Here is a 24,102-nt window from a genome sequence, read left to right as displayed (position 1 = left end):
GATTCATTCATTAAATGATGTATGCGGTTTATAATACAGACTACATACATCATTTAATGAATGTATCTAAAACGTTGATTTTTGCTTATAATAGCGACCAGATGGTGTATTTGTACAACCACTTTATGATAACTTTTTGACAACCTTCTCTCTCATACTCACGTTATACTCTTATTCTCACTCTTTTTTTTTTTTTTCTCTCCATTATTTTTACTAAAGAAAAGAGAGAGAAACGAAGTTGTTTGTCTCAAATGGATGTTCAAATATCACTATTTTTTTTAAGGAGTTACCTGCATGTTAGTTGTATTTAAGTAATGAGAAATAATATTTAAACAACTATTTTTTGATAATTATTGTGACAATTTTCTCTCTCATGTTTACATTAATTTTTTATTCTCTCTCTCTCTCTCTCTCTCTCTCTCTATATATATATATATATATATTGTTTTTGTGTCAATACCTCATTTTCTTTATAAAATTTTGGTTGTCTCAAAAGTTGTCATGTAAATGGATGTTCAAATAACACAACTCTTAAATAATTCTAGAGTCAATTTTGTGATTTCCTTCTTAAATAAAATAATATTTTTTCACCTAGAGTATATAGACAATATTTTCCAACTCGTTCAACAATAAGAAATTAATATAATGACTTTATATAATGAGTGGTAGTTGAAAATATATCAACGTTTTTACTATAGATTGAATGTGAGTTTTTTTTTTAAATGATTGAATATTATTAGGTTTTTTAACAATAAATTATATTAGCAATGACAGGGTAATCTCCTTAGTACAAAGTGTATAAAGGAAACCACATATAATTACAAGCTGTCAATCCAGGATACACAAGAAGGTTAATCGATACCCAAGCACCTAAACGGGTTCAACCACGAGCCATAAACAAAATTGACCTTATTAACTTTAAGCCACAATAACAATAAGAGTTTTTCTATTTACACCCCATGTTTTTCTGATTACACCCAAATTTTCTTAAAAACTTTTTATAATACCAAAATTGCCCTTTTATATAAATTTTCTTAAAACCCTAATTTTATTCATTGTCAGTGAGTTTCACCCTCTTTCACCCCACAAAGCAATCGATCAAACAATTTGATGTTCAATATCAATCTCCATGAAAATTAAAGAGTGAATCAAAATATTTTTCATCCATACTAAATTAGATATAAGTAAGTGAATTTCTTCTTCTATTTGCTAGTTTCAATTTTTTCCTTCAACTGCAATGATGCACTGTACGATTACGGTTTTAATTTACATTGGCAAGGTTAACTTAAATTCAGTTTAAGTAGGTTAACTCAAAATTGCAGAACTGTGAATCGCAGAACAAGGAAAACACAAAATCAGAACGGAGAACCCATAACAAGAAAACACAATCGATTGAAGAACAACACTTGCTAACCTGATTTGCTTCGAATTTTCTTTGAAATCATGAATGGACGTGAGAAAGTATGGTTTTGAAAATCTTCGCAGAACACAATCGATCGATTGGAGAATTATGGTTTTGGAAGAAGGGTTTTGGGGTGTAACCAAAAAAGAAGGAATAGGTTTTTTGAAAATCAAATTTTATGAAAGGGTAATCTTGTCATTTTGGGGTGCAACCATGATTAACTAGGGTGCAAGTAGAAAAACTCTAACAATAAATACTTTACTTTTTCTAATAACTGTGGAATGGTATTTTCTAAATTTGTAAACAATACTTTTTCTAATAACAATAAGTATACCATTGTGTTCGTTCCACACAATCCAAATATTATTAATTGAATGGTCAATAGAGAGGAAGGTTGAATAAGTTTTTAGTTCCAATAAATATACCGAATATTGTTTTTAGTCCTTAGAAGAAAAAAATATTGACATGTTGGGTCATATAATTTTTCCAACAATGTCAAAAACACCCTTTATTAAATGTGATTCCAAAATCAATTGAATTTTTTAAATTATTTTATATGTTTGAAAAATAGAATTCTAGTGAATCACATTACCTGAAATCTCAGCCATTCAAAAGCTTCATCCTATATTCAATATATTTGAAAAATAGAATTCTAGTGAATCACATTACCTGAAATCTCAGTCATTCAAAAGTTTCATCCTATATTCAATGATTGATATCTATTTAAAAAAAAAAAATCTCATTTTACAAAAAAAAAAAACAAGTCTCCTACGATAGGAGACCTAAGGAAGTCACCTACCTTAGTCTTGGCCCTTTTTCTAGTACGTATCTCCCGAAATAATCTATGGTTTTCAAGAGATATGATTAGGGTTGTTTCAAGTATGTATGATGATTGCTTGAGTATTTAAATTTATCTTCTTTATTTAACCGTTATTGTCTGACTTAATGTTGATTTTTGTTTTGAATAAAAAAGGAAGATAGAATCCTCTTTTGTAAAAAAAAAAGAAAGAAAGGAAGATCGAATAGTAAGAACATAATAGAGAGTGAGAATGGATGCGATGCAATTGCAATGTAGTTTTTTTTATGAGAAACTAATGTTTAAATACAAATAAAAAATAATAACCGGATGAAGAATAACGTTCCTTGGATTTAACAATCACTACTAAATATATAGAAAACTGTTGTCGTGAGCTTAACTCAGTTGATATGAACAATGCATGATAATATACAAGGTCTAGGGTTCGAACCCCGGCCACCACAAAAAAAAACATAGAAAACTAATTTGTGCACTAAAAACATAACAATAGATATTTTTCCTTGACTTATCCAAAAACAAACTTAAAAGGCAAATTCTATGTTACACAAAAATTTGAGTGTATTGGTACACCAAATCAATAAATTAATAGTTAAATGTGTTATTTTTTGAAGAGAAAAAATATTTTATATCACCTATAATTATAATAATTAAATATTATTTACCAAAAACGTCGACGAAATAAAATTTAATTTTTCTGAATTTTTAGTACTCATAATAGAGAATTTTGATTATTTTAACAATAATAAAAAAAAAAATTAGTACGATTTTTATAAACAATGAAATGATGTTTTTTCTTATGAAATGACATTTCCTAAAATATAAATATCAACAAATAGCTCTTTATTCCATAAAAATAATAAGTAAATTTAAAGATTTTTGAAGTAGGAGTACCAATACACCTTAATTTGCGGGTGTACCGTAGAAGTTTCCAACTTAAAATACCATGCTAGCATCCAAGGACATTTTTCAACGCTCCTCTTTTAAATTTTACTAGTTTTGAGAGAGATGAATGTGGACATACTAACTTAACATTAAATGTCTATGTAAATACTTTTTAATTGAGTTTAATAAAAATATGATAATTATTAAAATATTTTATGACTTAAATGATTAATTTGTAAAAAAAAAAAAAAAAAACTTAATGTACAAACTTGTTACAATCATACAACATGAAGGATTGCATAATGTTTTGGACGTTTGGGAAGCCATAAAAGAAGATTATCAGATTCCTCCATTGTCGAATAATCCAATTATTTCTAATCATCGCCATGTACCTAGTAGTTCAAACAAAAAATATTCATAAACTCGTAAACCCTAACATATTTAAGTACTTACTACATTTGTTCGATCAAAATATTTATAAGAAGAATCTGAGAGTTTGGAGTTAACGAAAGATATTTCAAAATTATTATCCGATTAGAGAAACACACTATACACATTTAAGTATTTTTCTTTTTTATCCCCGTGAATTTAGCTCAGTTGGTAGGGATATTGCGTATTATATGTAGGGGTCAGGGTTCGAACCCTAGCCTACTTGACAAAAAAAAAAGTATTTTTCTTTTTGTCAAATAGTCTAACAGTTAGAGAAATTCACCTTAAAGGTGAATAAGTGAAATGTTTGGGTTCGAACATCAGTCCCTGCAAAAATATGATTTTTAAAATAAAATTATAATTTTTTAACAAAACATAAATTAAATATATTTTTTTAACCGTAAAAAAATTATATTTAATTCATGTTTTCTTAAAAAATTCTAAATTCTTTTGGGAGAGATTCTTATAATATTATAAAGAGTTAAATATATTTTTAGTCCCTAAAAAATTTTCCATCTTCACTTTTGGCCTCTCTTTTAAAGTAAACTCATATGTAGTCTTTATATTTTTTCAATAAAATTTTGCAGAAAAAATCATAATATTATAAGAATCTCTCCAAAAAAAATTAGAATCTTTTAGTAAAACATGAATTTAATATGAATTTTTATATTTTTTACGGTTAAAAATTTATATTTTATTTCTGTTTTGTTAAAAAATTCAATTTTTTTTGGGAAAGTATTTTACAATATTCTACATATTTCTGCACAATTTCTTTTAAAAAAACAAAAATTAACTTAAAAATAAGGATCAAAAGTAGTGATTGAAAATTTTATAGGGACTAAAAATGGAAGAAAATTTTCAGAGGGACTAAAATGAAAAGTTGGTATATTTATAGGGACCAAAGAAATATTTAACCCTATTATAAATTGTTCTACAAAATTTTATTTAAAAATATCATTATTGATAAAAAAAAGTAATCTAAAAATATGATAATAGTTTTTTTTAAGGAGTAAAAGAGACATTAAAAGATGAAATTATATTTTTAATAAATACAAAATGATAAATTATTATCAAAAACAAAGATATTAATGAATATTTTACAACTGACTCATATGAAATCTAAAACTCTGAAAGTAGGTATACTTTACAACTATTATTATATTTTTAGATTACTTGTTTTTTTATGAATAATGATATTTTTGAGAAAAATATATATATTTATGAGTTTTTAATTTTGATACTTTCTCAATGTGAAAATAAATTATAAGTAACCAAATCTTAATCATTCATATGCATGAATTTATTTAATAAAAGTTTCATGTCTCACACATATTAAAGACAAAATTTGACTAGAGTTTATAAAAAAGTTTCACCTCTCACCTTAGAAACAAGGTGGTTTTGTTTTGTCTAAAAGGTGGTTTTTATACTAAAATTATTATTGAATGTTTTTTATAATATAATTATAATTTTGTTTGACCAAAAAAACTTTTCACAATTAGTATTACATACTTTAATTATTCAACAACTACCATAAGTAGGAGTGGTCATGAGCATGAGTGACTCGTTCCATCGGGTGAGTAAAATCAAATTCTTTAAATGTGAAGTGGTTTGGTTTGGATAACGAATTTATGATCTCAAACTTATAAACCAAATTTGTTAAAATATTTTATTTTGATTCAAGTCAAACCAAGTTGTCCATTGTTTCAAATTTAATATAGAAAATATAAATACTTTATTCAATCTAAAATAATTAAATTTAATTGAATCAGCTATAAAAAAAAAAAATGTCAAAACCCAATTGAATCCGACCCGCATTGCGTTTTGTCTATAAATTGATTTGGAAGGAATATGAGGGAGTGGGTAGGTACATACACTTACATGTATTTTAGAGAAGAAAGCATGATTGTCCGTGTTATGTACTAGGTAGTCTGAGAGAGAAAAAAGAAAAGAAAAGAAAGAAAAAAATTTGGAAATGGAACGGAAAACGAAAAAGGAGAGAAGAAGGTGTAAGAAGGAGGCAGAGGAGGTAGGGTTCGTTGATGAGAATATCCAAATACTGGACATTCCAATTCACATACTCTTCGATATTATGCTTAAACTACCTGCTGTCTCCTTAATTCGATGTTCTTCCGTTTGCTACAAATTCAAATCAATTATTTTCGATCCTTCCTTTCAACAATCCTATCTCATCAAAGCCCCTCTCTCCTTCGTTGTTCTCTCTGATAATCTCCGTCTCACTTCAATCGATTCCCAATTTCATACCCTAAACCCTAATATTTCCAATCACTCTTCCTCTTGTATCGCCATCCAACCTTCTCTCGATTCCAAACCCTGCAATCCCACCTCCTCCACCACCTCCACCGCTTCCACCGCAGCCACCCCAACAATTCATCATCATCATCATCATCATCACCATCAACAACAATCGCGTAACAACAGAACAAACAGGTTCGTGACATTTCATATACATAGGCATGTGGATTTGATCAATTCTAGTAACGGTCTATTGTGTTTACGTGCTTCTAATTGTCGCACTCCATCTCGCTCTCTTTATTACATCTGCAATCCTTTGTTGGGCGAGGCTCTCACCGTTCCCCTTGCCCCAAGTCCTGCCGATCAAAACCTCTATTTTTCAGCTTTTGGCTTTGATCCCAAGAAGAAACATTTCAAAATTCTTCAACTGGTTTTCAAATCCGATCAAATGGTGGCTGAATTGTACCAATCTGATTCAGGGAGCAGAACATGGTCTCTCATTCCAGACGCTCCATCTACCAGACCTATGGTTAACAGTTCGTTTGATCCATCCCTCAACGGTGCACTTCATTGGCTCACAGAGGATGCTTCAATTTGCTCGTTTGATCTCAACAACAACAAGTTCAAATCGGTGCCGCCGCCTTCACATTTTGATGATGAGTATGTGAGTAGGATCTCGACAATCAGTGTTGGTGTGTTAAAAGGGTGTTTATGTCTGTGTTATGTGATTGAGGGTGCAAGATTGGAGACATGGGTGATGTCAAAGTACGGTGAGAAGGAGTCATGGAGTAAGGCATTCAGTATTGAGATAAAGTCATATTGTGGATTGAGTCCACAGGACAAGCACAGACCAATTGGATTCAACACTTCTGGAGAAATGTGGGTCACAGCTGATTCTGATTCTCGTTCCTTTACAAAGTGTCTTGTCTCTTTCAACCCTGAAACAGGTGTCTTTAGAAACATTGAGATTGGAGGAGCTGCTTCAAACATTCAAGCCACTCCTCAGGTTTTGAGCTATTTTTCCATTAAGAAAATGGTTAATATTCGTCACAGCAAACTTCAGCTTCAGACATTAAGGTCTGCCAAGAACCATGCCTTAGGATTCGATTTCTTGCTTATGGGGAACTTTCGATAGACTTGTTACTTGTTACTCATCATGTATTATTTATTATTACTTACTGTTATGTTTATTTTTTACAAATTTGTTTTACTGTTATTACAATAATAATAATAAATTATTCATAGAGAATCTCTTGTGTTTAGACCTAGACCAATGTGCGAATTGCGTTCTGTCCTTGGCTTCATTTTTAGAATTTGAGTCACTTTTGTACGGACATTACTACAGCATGTAAACACACACTGCTGCATCTTATCCCTCTTTTTAGAGATTATTACATACATGCTTTTGAGTTTGATGAAATTCATAGACTTTCAATTAATAATAATAACAAGTCACTCATGCGCCTAAGGAATTTCTGGCGCTAATTGTTGAGTAACTCGATACAGCCAATTATTTTCGTATCTAATACATACACGATAAATTTGACAAGAATGATTCTGTAGCACAATAAAGTAGTGATGGCAAACTCGACATCGTGATGAATCTTTGCATACGGTCAATTCAATTACTAAATAGTAATTGAAATGTTGCTTAACATTAGGACAAGTTTGTAACTAAGAAGACGTTACTAGGAGAAAACCCTTTTTTTCTTTTAACTCTTCCAAACATTCCGTCATTGAAATGAAATGATGGAGATAGTAAATCTTATATTGCGTACAAAATGAATTCTATGAATCAATTGCCAATGTGCGAGTCTGTTATGATATTAGGATTCACCATTTTGCTTAAATAAGTTTCAGTGTATGAACATTTCTTTTTTATTTTGGAATGAAAGAGGATCTAAGCCCAAAGAAGAACAATCAAGGAGAAATCGAATGAGAACTACTAACTCCCATAACATAAGCAAGAAACAACAATCAAGAACACACTACGCTTGTAAAACAAATAAACAAAATCAAGAACTTAATAATCTTGTCGAGGTATTGGCTAACCACGGTGGTTTTTTCTCCTTTTGACATTGTTCCCTTTTGTATATTTGTAGTGGTCTCTTAGGCACACCTTGTGCTTGGGAACTGCTATCGGTGTCGTAATATAATTCCATTTTGGCTTGTTCAAAAAAAAAATAAAAAAAAATCAAGAACTTAATACTATCACATTCCATGTAAGTCAAAACATCAATGCCACAATAAAAATGGCACCCTTTCACTTTCCAATCTATCTGAAGAAGCCTACGAGTATGTTGGGTTGGATTAAACTCCACGCCATAACATAGCAAACATCTTTCTTGTTAAAAATATCCACCAACAACCTTTGGTTCAACAGACACAGCTCTCCTGTTTTATAGCCCCTCATACACGTTAATTGCAACCCTTCCAAACCCCCCGCAACTCAGCAAAAAAAGCATTGCAACTAGTGATACATTTATAGAACCCATACAAACCAGTTACCATTGGGTTCGCGAATCACACCCCGACAACCAACTCAGTCACTGTTTTTACTAGCACTATCAGTATTCAATTTCACTCAATCTAAAGGAGGAGGCCGCCAACTGATAAGATAAGAGCTTAAATTGTAAGAACCTCTTGCATGCATCTGAAAGTAGCAACAGCCCCAGGGGCTCTCTTATCATCCTTAAAACAGGAGAAGTCATTTTGAAATAAGCAAATGTATGTATTTTCCCCGTCCCCCTTGGTCTCCCTCTCTACAGCTCTAGCTGATTCAGTTTTGTTAATTATGTGGTAGGTGGGTGAGCATTGAAATATACTAGTGTGATTGGTTGGGTTCTGTTATTGAATTCTCCAGCTAATTAACAGATGATGTGAAATGGAATGGTATATATAACATAACAGATGATGGATGGTATAAAATTGAAATACAGAAAAGCAAGCAAGCAAGCAAAGAAAGAGAAACAGATGTAGTATATCAGTGAAAGAAAGTAGTGAGGCATTGATTATACAGAGAGTAGTGAAATAAATCCCAAGCAAATTACATTGAAAGGAAAACTGGTTTTGAAAGTAATATTATTTAAGCAAGCAAATTCATTCAGGTTGAACAAGGGAAACAATGGATTGATGATGGTCCTGACTCAATGGTCCCCAGCCTTCACCTGCGAAAGTAATGTAATTAAGTGTAAGTGAATGAATAGTACAAAAAGACACAGGATGCATTGTTATAATTTAATTTATGAAAACGAGTCCCGGTGCAACCAATTGACCAAGGCAAAAAAAATTGTTCCCCAAAATCTCTATTGTTTCTAAACAAATTAAACTACACAGACAGACATATATATAACAAGCAACCATATGCAATTGAATTGAATCCCTAGCAGTAATAAAATGTTATTTGGGAATGGAATAATAATAATAATAAAAGGGGGCGGGCGTAGGATGGATGGATGGAATTGAAAACCCTAAGATTAAGAATAAGAATACATACATGGTGATGAGAATGAGAAGAGGAATTGATCTTGTTGTAGACTTGTTCAGCAACAAGGTAGACACCAAAAGCGACAAGAGCGATGCCGAGACCAGGAGTGGCATGACGCATCTGATTGCCAAGCATCGGATGCTTCCTCCATTCATCTCTCCTCTTGAAGAACTCTGCTGTATTCTTTCCTGCTCCCATTTCTTCCGATTGATCGATTCGATTCCTAGATCCTTCTCTCTCTCTTCTTCTATTTCCACTTACTTTTCAGCTTCATGGGCCCGACCCAAAACATCTCTCTCTTTCGCCCCGAGCCCAATACTAACTAACTTACCCACTCCATTTTATTTTTATTTATTTTTTAAACTTTCTATCTGTCGTCATCTGTCTGTAGCGATAAAAATAAAATAAAATAAACTCATTAATCTCTTCTTCTTCTTATTATTATTATTATTATTCCCCTCCCTCTCCCAAGTACCAGTTTGTTTGTTTGTGTAGGAGAGAGATGGAATTTGTGATTAAGTTTCAGCATTCTCCTCTTCTTCATCTGGGATTGCCGTTCCCAACACTCAAATCTCTTACAACTACAGCTAAAGGCAAGTCAATCTGTACTCTTTGTTAAATAAACTTGTTTGTTTGTTTGTTACTCACTGTTGTTACTGTAGTCAGGTCAGGTCCTCAAATATCTATAAACAACAACAACAAAAATGTATTATCATCAACCTCAATATGTTATGCTGCTGCTCTTCCCACCGCCCAAGTAAATTAACTCTTCCTTTTCCATTCCAATTCAATTCAATTCAATTCAATTACTCTTACTATTGAGGTTGACTTTTTTATTTGTTTCTGCAGGAACAGGATAATGACTCTCACTCTCATGTTGTCGTTAAAGACAGAAGCGTCTCTGTTGTACTGCTCGCTGGAGGAAAGGGCAAGAGAATGGGAGTATGTTCTCTCTCTGTCTCTGTCTCTGTCTCTGTCTCCTTTTTATTATTATCAATACTAACATTTTAATCAATCAATTTCTTATTTATTTCTTTTTATACATAAATAGGCTACCATGCCAAAGCAATATCTTCCTCTCTTAGGCCAACCCATTGCACTCTATAGGTAGTTAATCATATATTCACTCACTTTATGTTCCATTTCTTTACAATTTAACTTAATTCCACCAGTATATGTTGCAGTTTCTACACTTTCTCTCGCATGCTTCAAGTCAAAGAAATCATTGTCGTTTGCGATCCTTCCTACAACCACATTTTTCAAGGTTTCTTCTTTCCTCATCTTCCATAACACTATGTCATGTCTTTCCCTCTTGCCTATTAATATTATTTATTCCCCCTCCCCTCAGATGCCAAAGGAAATTGCCAACCAGACCTCAAATTTGCACTGCCTGGAAAAGAAAGACAGGATTCTGTTTACAACGGCCTTCAGGAATGTGCTGTTTTTTTTTTTTGCTTGTTTAATAATCTGTATCATGAAATATTTTTATGCGTGCTGCATTTCTTTAGCGCAATTTTATATCAATTGAGGCCAGAGTTTCTTTTCATACCTTTTCCTTCCCAAACAATGATCATTAGCTGGGCGTGACAAACTCGAATCTTGCCATTTAGTTAACATGCCAATACATTTTTATTTCAGATATTTTGGAAAATTCTACAGTAAATATATAAATATCTAGGTCAGACCGTCGGAAGCACTGAATTACGTTGCTAGGTGAAGCAATAAGTGGTGTGATGTAACTCAAATCTAATCTATTTAGATATCAATATAATATTAGTGTGTTTGGTAAATTGGGGAGCACGGTATCACTGCACAATCCATTAACTTTGTGATATTCTACTTCAGTGTTGAAACATTATTAGGACGCGAGAAAACAAAGATAACATGCATCCAAACACGTAGTTAATAAGTTGGCATTCTGGTCACCCGCATTTTCAATCAATTTCTAATCTTCATATACCCATAAAACAGACTGTTCAAAATGTTGGAATCCATGTAAAATGGTAATTAACTGTTGTCAGCGCGACAACATTTGGTTTGTTTAGTTGATTGAGTTTGCATAAATAAAAATTGGGAAGTTTATGCACGCATTTCTGTAGTTTGTGTTAATTTTGACTTGTTTATCCCTTTAACACTATTGGCTCCTTATATTATTATTAAATGCCTTTTTTACAGACTGTTGATCCAAACTCTGAGCTTGTTTGTGTTCATGATTCTGCGAGACCTTTAGTGTTACAAGAAGATGTGAAAAAGGTTTTGGTTCAATAAAATTCTCTCACACAAATTACCAAGTTCACCGCTTAATTTTTCTGAATTTTATGCATACATCAAGAAAATCAACACTATTGCTACAATCAAAGAAATTAACCTACCTACTTATATTATTATCTATCTTTTGTTTTAAGGTCCTTAAAGATGGATTGTTGAATGGAGCTTCTGTTCTTGGTGTCCCTGTGAAGGCTACAATCAAAGAGGTATTCATTAGTTGTTTTGTTTGCATGTGCTTCTTATGATTATTGTAAGCGGTTGATGAATTTCTTTATCTATAATAAAGGTGGAGATAAAAACAACAAACAAAAGAGAAGATAACTCCTTAGCCATCATCAATAAATAGGTGACGAGTCCAGTAAAAATAAAATCCTTCAAAACTTTGATTATCCTAGAATCTCATAGTCTCCTTGCGCTGAGTGTGCTGTGCATTCTCGCTCTAACAGTATGCAGAAAACTGATATTTATAGCACTAAATGACACTTAGGATTTTGGTAGCCGAAGAGCACACCATGCAGAGAAGATTCTGATATATGGTCGGAGTACCTAGACATTAGTTAATGGTTATGCCTTATGGGTGCCTAGCCACTGAGGTGGCAAAAGAAAGTTTGTTTCTAATCTAAAGTGCTTAGGCATTTAAAATTTAGTGCCTAGGCACTGAAGTGGGAGAGACAGGTTCATTTTTTTTTTCCAAGTCTAGCTTTGTTCCTTATACTCAATCTTTGCCTATGATGCATGGATACGATATGAGTATCGGATACGATACATATCCGATACGGCCATACCTCATTTCGTAGAAAATATAGGATGCTGTACATTTAGGATACATATACATAAAAATAAAATAAAAAATCACAAAATATTAGCAAATACAATATAATAATAGAAATTTTAAACCAGCGAATAAACATGCAAATAAAATATTTGTTGAAATTAAAGAAATGAAAAATTGAAGTATATAAAATTAAGAAAAAGAAGATATTGACTGGACCATTTTATTTTAGACTATTGAGTGGGGTTGGTGTGTTACTATCAACATAGCAGTTGAATAGCACTTAGAAAATTATACATAAAATAGAGGTTTGTGCTGAAGAAAAAAACAGAGCATGAGGTAATTGGCTTATCCTTGCATCATAGTTCTTTGCAAATTTTCCTGCCACAGTCACAAGAGACTAAGGGATCATATCACGGTGCACTTAAATGATGAAACAAAGCAACCACTAAAGCTCCAAAATACTAGTGAATACGAATTTCTTATAACCTGATCAAAATCTGTTATTTTCCTTGCAAATTAGCACTCAAGCAGCCAAGTTTACAGAAATTAGTGGTTATCTTGACTTGAAACCAAGTGCTTTTTCACAATTAATTCTTCTAAAATAATTTTGATGCTTTTAAGTTCAAAATTAGTTTAGAGATTAAAATTGATGTTCCATTCACAGTTACATAACTGCTTTACAACTGTGGACATGTTTTTAATCTTAGTTGTATTATTGTTTGTTCATACTTGGTTAAGTATCAATAACTATGAACATAGTTGTGCATACAAGAGTGTCTTCTAATCAAGAATGAAATTATCAATTTGAGCTTGGGTGTATGTATGCATGTAATTTAGCCGCTTTCCCTTAATGGACTTGAAAATAATGATGTTTGTAAGCTAATCTTTCTGCAGGCAAACACTGAATCATTTGTGGTTAGAACACTGGACAGAAAAACACTATGGGAGATGCAGACCCCACAGGTCAAACTGCAAATATGACAATGTATATCTCATTTAATTTTGGAAACCTAGTCAGCTACTCACAATACTCATTAATTCGTGTAGATTATCAAACCCGAGTTGCTGAGGAAAGGCTTTGAGCTTGTAAATAGGTAGTTTATATTCTTATGCTTAATTTAATTGCGAAGTATCCTATTCTTCAGTTGTTTATGAACCTTGTTAACTAAAAAAAATACTGTCACCCTATATGAACCAAGAACTATCCAGGCATATTGACCAGCCGGGTGAGTCATTTATGGTAAAACCAAAATATGTGGTAACAAGTTTAGAAAATTTGGTTTCATTATTCGGAACAATGTTGAGAAGATAGGTTGCCTTTCAGAAACTAACTGGTATGCTATGTACAACCTTCTTTGCAGAGAAGGCCTTGAAGTTACTGATGATGTGTCCATTGTGGAGCACCTTAAACATCCTGTTTACATCACAGAAGGATCTTATACCAACATCAAGGTAGCCAACTATATTCTCTCCTGGTTACATGATGGTTAGGCCTTTATAACTGTAACTTATATCATTTGGTACCATATGATTTGCTAGTAGTAGTACGGCTACTATATGGCAGACACCCACGACTAAGCATGTCATAGAAAGCATTTGGGCTTATGAGAATTGAGAGGGCGTTTCGAATGAACTTAACTTGTGACATAAGGACCGTATAAATGCTTGAAAGAACTTATAAAAATAGCTTATGACGTGTCCATATTAGTTGTTTTTAGGTTATTCCAAGTTTTAGCTCTTTCTTATTATTGTAGAAATACTCTTTAGTTTATACCTAACTTCTCGTATAATAAGTACTCGATTAAGTTATTTATCCGAATTCCCCCCTTGATGTCTGAAAATTTTGCACTTTTGGGCTTTGGGCATAACTTATCTTGGGTTGGAGCCATTAAATAGAATTATGGCTTTGTTCAGTTTTACTTATTTTGTTGTAACTTTGATTTGTTTCTTGTTATCAATTTACCTTTTTAACATATTAACTGTCCTAAATCATTTGTAAAAAAAAATAAAAAAATCCTAAATCGTGTACATACTATTTAAAAATGTCCTTTTCTGTAGAAAATAGTTTTCATTTAAAAATTCAATTGATTTGGATAACAACGATCGGGGATTTAAGTTCGCACATGTTTTGACTTGATCTATCACTAGCACTGAAACATGTGGTGCTGCCTGATACAAAATATATAAACTCCTTGAGGTGTTTTGCAGGTGACTACGCCTGATGATTTATTACTGGCAGAGAGAATATTGAATATAAATTCTGGGGAAAGTTCTTAATGAAGTTTTGCCAATCTCACCATTGAAGGGAAATCATTGTTAAACAATTTTTATACAATTGATTGTTGATTTTTGTCCTGCAAATTGGCGTCTTGCAGCTGAGGAAACTGTATACAAGTTTTTGAGTTACTTTGTTTAACTTATTGAGATTTGTGTAAAAGCACATGGCCATTGCCTTAAAAAAGGGAAATGTTTCCGCATGGTAGAAGAAATCTACTTTCATTACCAGTGCCCCATACAATGGGATGATATTTAATCAAGTTTGGCAAACATGATAAAGGTCTCAATTTTCTAATGTTTAAAAGAATCTTTAACGTGCACCTGATATATTAGTCATATATCGTCATTTTCTGATTGAGTATTTAATAAAATTTAAGATGTATTGAATTAATCTTTTAATAAATATAATATTTTTAGTCACTGTGATTGATTGTTGTTGTAATTTTATATTATATATTTAATATGCTCAATGAAAAAATTAAACCAAAGTAAATAACAAAATAAGCGATGTTGAATAATTTTAAAGACATGCATACCATTGGATTTAGTGAGTGATAACAGTGCTGGTCGCATCCACAATGAGAAAATGTCCAACTCAATTTCGAGATAATGGATTTGTTTGCACATTTTTGCGGGATGTTTTTGTATGAATCATACTATACATATATAGATAGATAGATGTGTTATTATTATTTGAAATAAAGCTTATGAATTACCTAGATTAGACCAGTCAATCAAATGAATTATACCGTTAGCTGTAAAGCACAAAAGTAACTAGATGATTGAAGAAAATATATCAACATAAAGATGGACACATTGTCATTTTCAAATTATTTAACTATAATTAAGAAGATACAAGCTTTATATGCACGCTTGTTTACACTCATTGAGTCAGTTTTTACCACATTACTCTCAAACTCATTTCCGTCTTCTTTTTTCTTGTATTACTATGCTTAGTTGAAATAATGCCATTTGAATTTCAACAAATAAAAGCTTTACCCGTTGTTAGCTTTTCTAATTTATACATTTATCCGTCATATTTGAAAAAAAGTAAACGATGCTTCTCTTAAGAAGACTCAATTTGGAAGGATAAAGTAGCAAGAATTACGATTATGAATAAAGTAAAAACAGGTTGCACTATTCCTCTTTATTAATTTCATGAACAAAGGATGGAGCAAAAGGAGAACAAAAGTAGAAGCTGCTGAACAACATAACCTTCACATTTCACACTCATCCTTCAAGAATCTCCCCAATAGAGTAAAGAAAGAAAAAAGTAGGGTAAATTTCTACCAAAAAAAAGGAAAATGAATATCCAATGCCCCCTTATCTTTTACTCTCCTTTTTCTTTGGCATACCACACTCACCAAACAATGAAAAGCGCCCAACTTTACGCGCTCCTCCAACTGGGGTGCCTTTTACCTGCTTCCAACATAATTAAACAAGTTTGATCAGACAAAAAAAAAAAAGTTCAATCAGACAACAAATTTGTTATTGTTATTGAGACAAGTAGATGAATTTTCAGAGAAGATAAGCTCAGAATGAAGTTACCTTCACTGCCCTTCTAGTCTTGGACTTGTTATTCCAACATAAAAACCCACAACCTCCAGCTCCCGAACCAGATTCACAATCCCTATAGAAAAAACAATTGACAGCGGCAGTAAGCAACAAATAAAACCTGACTTTCAACACAAGCAATCATTTGTGTAATCCTTTATTGTAGGTTTCATTTTAATTTTTGACGAAAATAAAAATAGAAAAATAAGAATTACAAAGAAATTTCAGGATGGACTCAATCCACATAACTCAAGCTACAACCTGCAGCTTGTGGGTCAGCTGATTTCCAGGTAATTCAAAATATACAATCAATTATCAGAATGATGGATAGTTCACCCATTTATGGGGTCCATTCCAAATGGAGCCCATGTGAAGAGGTGAAGAACAAGGGCTCCAGAAAGAGCTAAGTTAACGGAAATACTTACCATGTACTTAAGGCAAGAAATCCGATACTATTTAAAATACCCACAAGCATGCATGTCAACCATTACAACTCTAAAGTAATTTTCCCAATATTTACCGTTCGAAATCTACATTTTATAGTTATTTCCATATGATTCGTTCAAGCATTAGAATTGGTTTTTTAACCTTTTATATTAGTCTGTGCATCCAACAAACACATTACTTTGCATCCTACTAGAAATTATATTAGTCTGTGCATCCAACAAACACTTTCTAAACATGACAGCTACTTTGCCCACCAATCATGCAAGGACTTCAGCAACCAATTTGCTATAATTTCTAATCACATTGTACAAGAGATAGATTGTAAAATTGATGGAAGACTTACAGGTTATCTTTTCCAGACAATATTGCTAAACTGCTGTCATGCAATATACTTGGGGACATGGGATAACTGTCGGCTCTTTTACCGATCTGATCCTTCGGTAGGACCCTTCCATTTTTAAGGGCCAAAATTTTAAGATCGCTATTTGTGTCATCTTCCCTGTGCTGATGAGAGGAAAATCTTGTTGAATCCATGGACTCCGTTGGGTTTATGCCATAGACACCATCCTGAGGCAGGACTTGATTCTTCTCGGGTCTCAAACGACTCAACGATCCAGGGGAACCTTTTTCTACAGCTTGCAACCAGGCAGTTTCCAACCTCTGCTCACGAATTATGGATTCAATTCTCTGCACTGGATTATCCCGTCTTCTTTCCTTCGCGCCATTTCCTTCAGTTGGAATATCTGAGGAACCCATGGCAGATTGAGGCAAGCTTGAATATGCAATAGCTCCATTCATATGAACTCGCCTTTGTTCGTCCTTGCTTGCCAACGCTGACGTGGCTTGCTTTAGACCCGACGGATTAACCTGATTTTCACCTTCACCATCGGGCAAGAGGATAATTCTGACCTCCACAATGCGTCTAAGAACAATTTCCAAGGAGTTTGTAATGCTACTTAAAAACCTTTCAACCCTGAGTTTAATATCGCCATCCCCAAATGCAACATATGCTACAAGAACACCTGGTAGAAGAACTACGAATTAGGAGAAGGGAACCATACATGACAAAACAAAAGCTGACTTTTAGTAATGAAGGTGTAGAGAAGCAACATTAAATGAGGGGAAAGAACAGGGAGAGATGTGATACGGCAAAGGAACAATTAAGAAGAACAACGAAGATAAAAGAACTGTTAGAATATGTACAAATTATGATACAGGAAAAACGACACATATACATCAAGATAAAATATGCTTTTTAGAAATAACATCATTCTTAGGGATATAATGCAAAACAAAATATATAGTAACCGGCAAAGTCTCACTCACTTCTTTTAATGACAGAACTAGGCATAGCTGAACTGAAGAAAAGACGTGTGCAGAAACATTTACAAAAAGCTTAGTGCAACTAAGTTTGAAAAAAATACTTATGAGATAACTCATAAACAGGCAAGAACGTCAGTTTTGAGCATACTATCAGCTTACCTTGAACTTCAGATATGGACACAAGCTTTCCATGATCGTGTAGCAGCTGCCTTAATGTCTTAGAGTGGCACCTCTCAATACAACATGACCATATGTCGCATAACTTCCCTGAGTCTATGCATCTAAACATTGTATTCCCAGCAATAAGATCATCGGATGAGACCACTGTGGATCCATCATCTATAACTGGGCTATTTGACGGCTTTGAATTCAAGCTGAAACCATCAATTTGAAGCCTGGAACTGCCGTTTACTGATTTTTGGTAGGAAGCAGGGGGTGTTGACTTTTGAGGCATATATTGGAGGTCTAACTTGTGCTTGAAAGAAGTAATGTCTCTTGAAGCACTTGATGGATCATCTTCAGTTGTCTTGCAGCTCTGCCTCCTGCTGCTACTTGACTGAGTAACATCTGAAGAAGGTACGGAACCAAGCTGCAAAAGAGTTGCTGTAAACCATGTTGAGCGTTCACTGGAAGTCCTTAACTGTTTCTCAGCCTCTGAGAGAAGCTTCAAAGCATTCTTTAACCTCTCCAACTCCGTTTCATTCACTAAGCATGAAATCCAAGAGCGTATTTCAATAATTATCCAATTGTAGGATTTTCATTAGTATATAACACATGAGAGTCAAAAGGGATACGAAGCACCCAACCATATAGGAAAAATGTCCAAAGCAGCTATAACTATATCTAATCATGTAGTGTATTGATAATGTGTACTAAAGCACAAGGTCAAAGCCAAAAAACATAATCAGGAAGCAGACCCAAATGACATTGTTGAAATTTATTATACTAGAGGGCTATTCTTTTTCAATGATTTAACAGTTTCCTAGTTGACGATTATGAAGCTCCATTAAATACAAAGTAAAAGAGTGTTTTAAAATATAGAAACAAGCAGCTGTGCATTATCTGATCAAATAAGTTGTCATTATACATATCAAATAATGCCTAGCATTCACAATAGCTTTTCGTGCAGTATTCAACCAACCTGAACAATAAACTAGTATAGTATATATCACTTGTAGTAATGAAAATAGTATATATCACTTGTAATAATGAAAAACGGGTAGATAACATCAAGATAAACAGTTGATATATTTCACTTGGCCAACACACACTAAATCCACAAGCACATGCATCATGATATAACAGTATTATGCAGTAAGACAGTGAGTACTATTGGTTTATCTTCGCCAATAATATCATTTAGGCTATCGTTTATGTTTTAGATGAGCAAGAGTAGTTTTCAGTCACTCTAAACTTTTGAATGAGAAATGGTGTTGAACTAAATAATAACCCAAACTATTGTCTATATATTAAAGATTAACCACCATATCAAAGCAAAAATGATGATGAATAACATCAATAAAGATCTTATGAAATGGAAACAAAAATTGCACTCACAACTCCGACCACCAAAGAATGAACCGTCGGGTTTGGTATCAACGACCGCATATGATCCAGCTATGATGTCCATAATAAGGCCAGCTAGTTGAGACATCAAAACCATTGGATCAACTCCGGAGTCCATCAATTCTCTAGACCTTTTCACCGTCTCTGCAGTGTCTGATGACATTGCTAATTCTAAAAGTTCCAATAATTTTTCATCTGAAACAACTCCCACCTGTTTCAAGTAATACCAAAAAACATTATTTGTAAATGATATCCATGCAACCAAAAGAAAAACTTCAGTGAAAATCAAAAGCATTGTCTGAACTGTTCCATTTCAAAGAAAAATAGAGACAACAAACTCACAAGTTCGTTGACAAGAGAAGTAGTGATTCTTTTTCCCAGCAAACTAAGCTGTTCTAACATTGTCTCTGCATCTCGAAGTGAACCATCTGCATTCAGGGCAATAAGGTCCAGTGCATCTGTTTCAACATCAAGATTCTCCTGAGTAGATATTTTCCTTAACCTTGTCACGATATCCCCATCTTTAATTTTATTGAAAAGGTACTTCTGGCATCGAGACTGTATTGTTCGCGGCACATTGTCAAGATCGGATGTTATAAATATGAACACAACTCTCTGAGGTGGTGCTTCAAGAAACTTGAGAAATCCCAGCCATGTCTTGGAGGTTAACAAGTGACACTCATCAATAACAAAAACCGTATATCGCGAGGAGGCCGCCGAAGAAGACCCGGCGGCCAATCTTTTTAGCAGATATCTAGCTTTATCGATTCCTTTCTTATTAGTTCCATCGACTTCGACAAGATCACAGCTCTTGCCAGAAACGAAATCAGCACATTCCCCGCAATATCCACAAGGCTTACCTTCATCAGAAGCCACGCAGTTCAAGGCTGCAGCGAATATTCTGGCAGTAGATGTTTTGCCAGTCCCACGGGGACCCTGAAAAAGATAGACAGGAGCAATTCGTCCCCTGGAAACGGCATTGACGAGCGAGTGAACCACAATAGTCTGACCAATGAGTTCACCGAAGAACAAAGGCTTATACTTGTGGCTGAAACTCCTACTGTTTTCGGAGGAAGATCCTTCTTCATCCTCATTGAGAGGAACAATCTCCAAACCCTCTTGACTCCTACAACTAGATGACCACCTTCTTCCATCAAGTCTGCTCAGTCCCTCAAGATCAAGCTCACCAAAGTTAGTAGAAAGTTCATCATCATCAGTCCTACTCCTACCAATTCCAATAGAGGATGAACAATGTCTAACATCGCCACTGCTAGTGCTAGTAAGCAAAGGAACAATGCCTCCTCCTCTTGCGCACCGAGCATTCCTGGAAGACATTCTCCGCTTGTGGGGCTGCAAAGCGGAAAAAGAGGATCTGCGGTAGTGTCTTGAATATATAGATTGAGTACCACAGAGAATGCTGCTCCCTTTCCTCCTTAAAGTATCTGAGAAGGAAGGAGAACAACAGCTGCCGCTATGTTTGGGCGTAGTCCTCTTTGACCAATAACAAGGAATACCACATCCTTGACGACCAGGCAGATCCAAACGGTCATCATCAATATCCTCATCATCACCATCATTAACGGAGGTTGTTGTGCCGTCATAGGATCCAACAGTGCTAGGATAACGGCGGTGGCGATGAGTGTACCTGTTGAAAGAGGTGGTGGACAATGCAGGGGTACTATAGGAATAAGAAGAATCATCTTTGAGACTTGTTCTTGTGAGGAAGTTGTTGTTGTGGTTGAGTTTTCGAAGAAGAGAAGAAGCACCGGAAATGGAGTTAGAATAATCATCTCCAGAGTCATCTTTGTTGTGGTGGTTTAAGTTATTATTATTATTGTTTTGCTTTTGCTTTTGCTTTTGCTTCTTTTTGTTATGAAGAGGGGGAGGGATTGTTGTTCTTGGATTTGAATTTCTGAAAAAGGAGGAGCGGGTCCCAACATCACTCTTTGAATCGAAACCAGCATCATCAGCGTTGTTTGCATCACTCAAACTGTCTTCTAAACTTGCAAGAAGGGAAGAGGAAGAGTGGTTGTTGTCTTCTTCTTCTTCTACTTCTTGATCTTGTTGTTTGTTGAAGGATTTGTTGTAGTTGTTCCAGTTGTATAAGAAGACAGTGTTGTTGTTGTTGTTGTTGTTGTCTTTGTGTTTGTGTTTGGAGGAAGTAGGAAGTGAATTGGGATTTCTGAATGGGTTGGCAGTAGATCTGGAGGTTGATTTCCAGGAAGAAGTTGTTCCTGGATCCCTCAACACACGAGCAGCCTTTCGAATTTGAGTCAGTTCCTTCTTCAAGTGAAGCCTGCTTGGATCATTCATCTTCATACATTCACTCATTCATGGATCTGAGACAAAACAAATGTTTGATTTCTGCTTCTGTTTTTAGTTGACCCCTCTCTCACTCTCTCATTAAATTTAATTAATAGTACTAATTGGTTTGGTTAGGGTTTTCTTTTTCTCTTGAGGACTGGCTGGCTCCAAGTACAAGTCAAATCTTTTAATTGAATGTGTTTGTGTGGGAGATAGACTGTATGATGATTTGGCTTTTTTATTTTGGTTAGAAAATAGAAAAAACAAGAAAGAACCAAAAACTTACTACTACTAACACTGAACAAAGACCACTCCTAAGACATCATCCAAAACAAGTAAGTATGATATGACATAGATGGATTGGAGGGAAAACTCAATACATACACTCCAATCCAAACCATAGAGAAAGACACTCACAATCACAATGGACTTTTTCTCTTCTCTTTCTATTCATTCATTTCCTTTCATTCTTTTTTGTCTTCTTCTTACGCTCTCAATCTCTACATTTAATTACACAATAATTAAACAAACAATATCACACACAAATACTATTCCTTTTATTCCTCTCTTTATTTTCTTAAAACACCAACTACAATAATTCTAATTAATAGCAATATACTCATTCCTTTTCTTACCAATCATAGCAATAATTTCATAAAATAAAATAACCATTTTTTATATCATTATATTAAATTATGTTATGAATATATAATTTGGTGGATGTTCATCTTTAGTCTTCCACCTTCCTATAATCTTTATTAGTGAGTGGATGGTTAGTGGTGGTTAATTGTTTTCATCATTCACTTGCTCATTTATGTCTTATAAATATGACTTATGTTTTGTTTTAGTATAAAAACATCATTGTGAAGAGAATAATACAAAAACTCTCATCTTCTTGGTCTTTGATCATCTTCTCTATTTTTTATCTTGTCATTTAATTTATTTTATAACATGTTATCAGCCCGAAACTCCAACCACCTGAAGTAATATTGATTCTCTATTGTTTTTGGTCTTGCTTGTTGCGCAGGGGCATTGAACAAGACATGGTGTGACAAGTGTCACACTAACCCAGACCCAATTTCTTTTTATCAATTCACTGTATAATTTTACTCATATATTAACACAAACACATAATTTTTTTTTTTATATTTATGCATGTGTGTGTATTTTCACTCATATATTAATAAGGAAACTTTTTTTAAAAAATTTACGCATCTGTCTGTATTTTAACTTATATATTAATACGGGGATCGTTTTTTATTTATTTATACAAATGTCTATATTTTTCCTTTTTATTCATATATCTACAGAGATCTATTTATTATAATTTCTACGCAATTGCGACTTGCTTCTAAAAAATAGCGCAACGCGCTCATCCGTCTCTATGCACGAGTATCATGTTAGAATAATTAGTAATGATATAATTTTTGTTCATTATAATAATTAGTAATGATATAGTTTTCGTTCACTTTCAACAAATGAAAAATATATTATTTCCTTTGTAATTTTAGTTGCTACAACTATTTTAATAAAACTACTTACTAAATTTAGTATTATTTAATTGTTTAACAAAAAAAAATATTTCACTGAGTTCCGCCTCTGTTGTTGCGTCACCACTGTTAAGATATCCAGCCTTGTATATGTAAAAAACGCCACATAATTTTAAATATGTAATAAACATGTATTTATCAACCCAGCATAACACATCTTCAATTTTTCATTATCATTTGTCACCATTAACCAAAAGAAAATAGCATCCAAAAATCACAAGAAAGAGAATAGCATCCAAAAACTAAAATTTAAAATTGAAAAATTAAAGACTTAATTGCAGTTTTAGTCCCCTATTTTCAGTAACTCTTGAAATTGGCCTGTTCGTTTTTAAATCATTCAATTTTGGTCTCTTTCTCCTATTTTAAGACTAAAAAACAGTGATGGACATATTTTAAATGACATGACATACAATCCAATTATGTAAAATGATCAATACCAATGTAATTATCTGAAAACTCTCTATAAGTTTCAATTTTAACATGACATATCACCATCTTTAAGTTTAAAAATCTAAAAGAGGGACCAAAACTAGGTGATTCTGAAATGGAGGGACAAATTATTTGAGTGTGTGAAAATGGGGTGACCAAAGCTACAATTAAGCCAAAATTAAACAAATGACTTCCAAAAACTAAAAAAACAGTACATCTTAATGTTGTGAGTTTTGGGGGATCCTATATTGAGTTTGATCATCACGTTAGATTAAAAGAAACCACACAAGTGGGTTTTACACCACATCTTCACCCTAAACCTTAAGTTATTAATATATG

General features: G+C 33.4%; 4 protein-coding genes across 5 annotated transcripts; 2 read left to right on the top strand and 2 right to left on the bottom strand.

Moving 5' to 3' along the window:
- Window positions 1-5,502: 5,502 nt before the first annotated feature.
- On the top strand, window positions 5,503-6,918 carry LOC25494365 (F-box/kelch-repeat protein At3g06240). The gene has a single exon (XM_013603255.2). The coding sequence runs from the start codon at window positions 5,503-5,505 to the stop codon at window positions 6,916-6,918; it is 1,416 nt and encodes a 471-aa protein (XP_013458709.1).
- Window positions 6,919-8,743: 1,825 nt separating this feature from the next.
- LOC25494364 (NADH dehydrogenase [ubiquinone] 1 beta subcomplex subunit 3-B) lies at window positions 8,744-9,514 on the bottom strand. Its single transcript, XM_024781521.2, has 2 exons — window positions 9,280-9,514; window positions 8,744-8,950 (listed from the first exon to the last, which is right to left on the bottom strand). Exons 1-2 carry the CDS (start codon window positions 9,466-9,468, stop codon window positions 8,930-8,932), a joined length of 210 nt encoding a protein of 69 aa, XP_024637289.1. The 5' UTR covers window positions 9,469-9,514; the 3' UTR covers window positions 8,744-8,929.
- Window positions 9,515-9,711: 197 nt separating this feature from the next.
- Window positions 9,712-14,936, top strand: LOC25494363 (2-C-methyl-D-erythritol 4-phosphate cytidylyltransferase, chloroplastic). Of its 2 annotated transcripts, none has more exons than XM_013603253.3 (12): window positions 9,712-9,863; window positions 9,933-10,027; window positions 10,120-10,212; window positions 10,322-10,377; window positions 10,455-10,534; window positions 10,619-10,701; window positions 11,446-11,523; window positions 11,676-11,744; window positions 13,208-13,276; window positions 13,361-13,407; window positions 13,675-13,765; window positions 14,522-14,936. In XM_013603253.3, exons 1-12 carry the CDS (start codon window positions 9,773-9,775, stop codon window positions 14,588-14,590), a joined length of 921 nt encoding a protein of 306 aa, XP_013458707.2. In that variant the 5' UTR covers window positions 9,712-9,772; the 3' UTR covers window positions 14,591-14,936. The 2 variants fall into 2 exon arrangements, with proteins under 2 accessions (XP_013458707.2, XP_039689001.1); XM_039833067.1 differs by having other exon boundaries at window positions 9,719-9,863; window positions 9,942-10,027; window positions 10,619-10,702; window positions 11,447-11,523.
- Window positions 14,937-15,670: 734 nt separating this feature from the next.
- Window positions 15,671-22,173, bottom strand: LOC25494362 (protein STICHEL). Its single transcript, XM_013603251.3, has 6 exons — window positions 19,823-22,173; window positions 19,472-19,691; window positions 18,074-18,619; window positions 16,935-17,613; window positions 16,139-16,220; window positions 15,671-16,009 (listed from the first exon to the last, which is right to left on the bottom strand). Exons 1-6 carry the CDS (start codon window positions 21,809-21,811, stop codon window positions 15,914-15,916), a joined length of 3,612 nt encoding a protein of 1,203 aa, XP_013458705.1. The 5' UTR covers window positions 21,812-22,173; the 3' UTR covers window positions 15,671-15,913.
- Between the last annotated feature and the right edge of the window lie 1,929 nt (window positions 22,174-24,102).

The sequence above is a fragment of the Medicago truncatula genome, chromosome 4 (assembly GCF_003473485.1).
Source record: "Medicago truncatula cultivar Jemalong A17 chromosome 4, MtrunA17r5.0-ANR, whole genome shotgun sequence".
NCBI lineage: Eukaryota > Viridiplantae > Streptophyta > Magnoliopsida > Fabales > Fabaceae > Medicago > Medicago truncatula.
The sequence above is the reverse complement of the archived record's forward strand: the minus strand, read 5'-3'. Positions and strand labels throughout refer to the sequence as shown.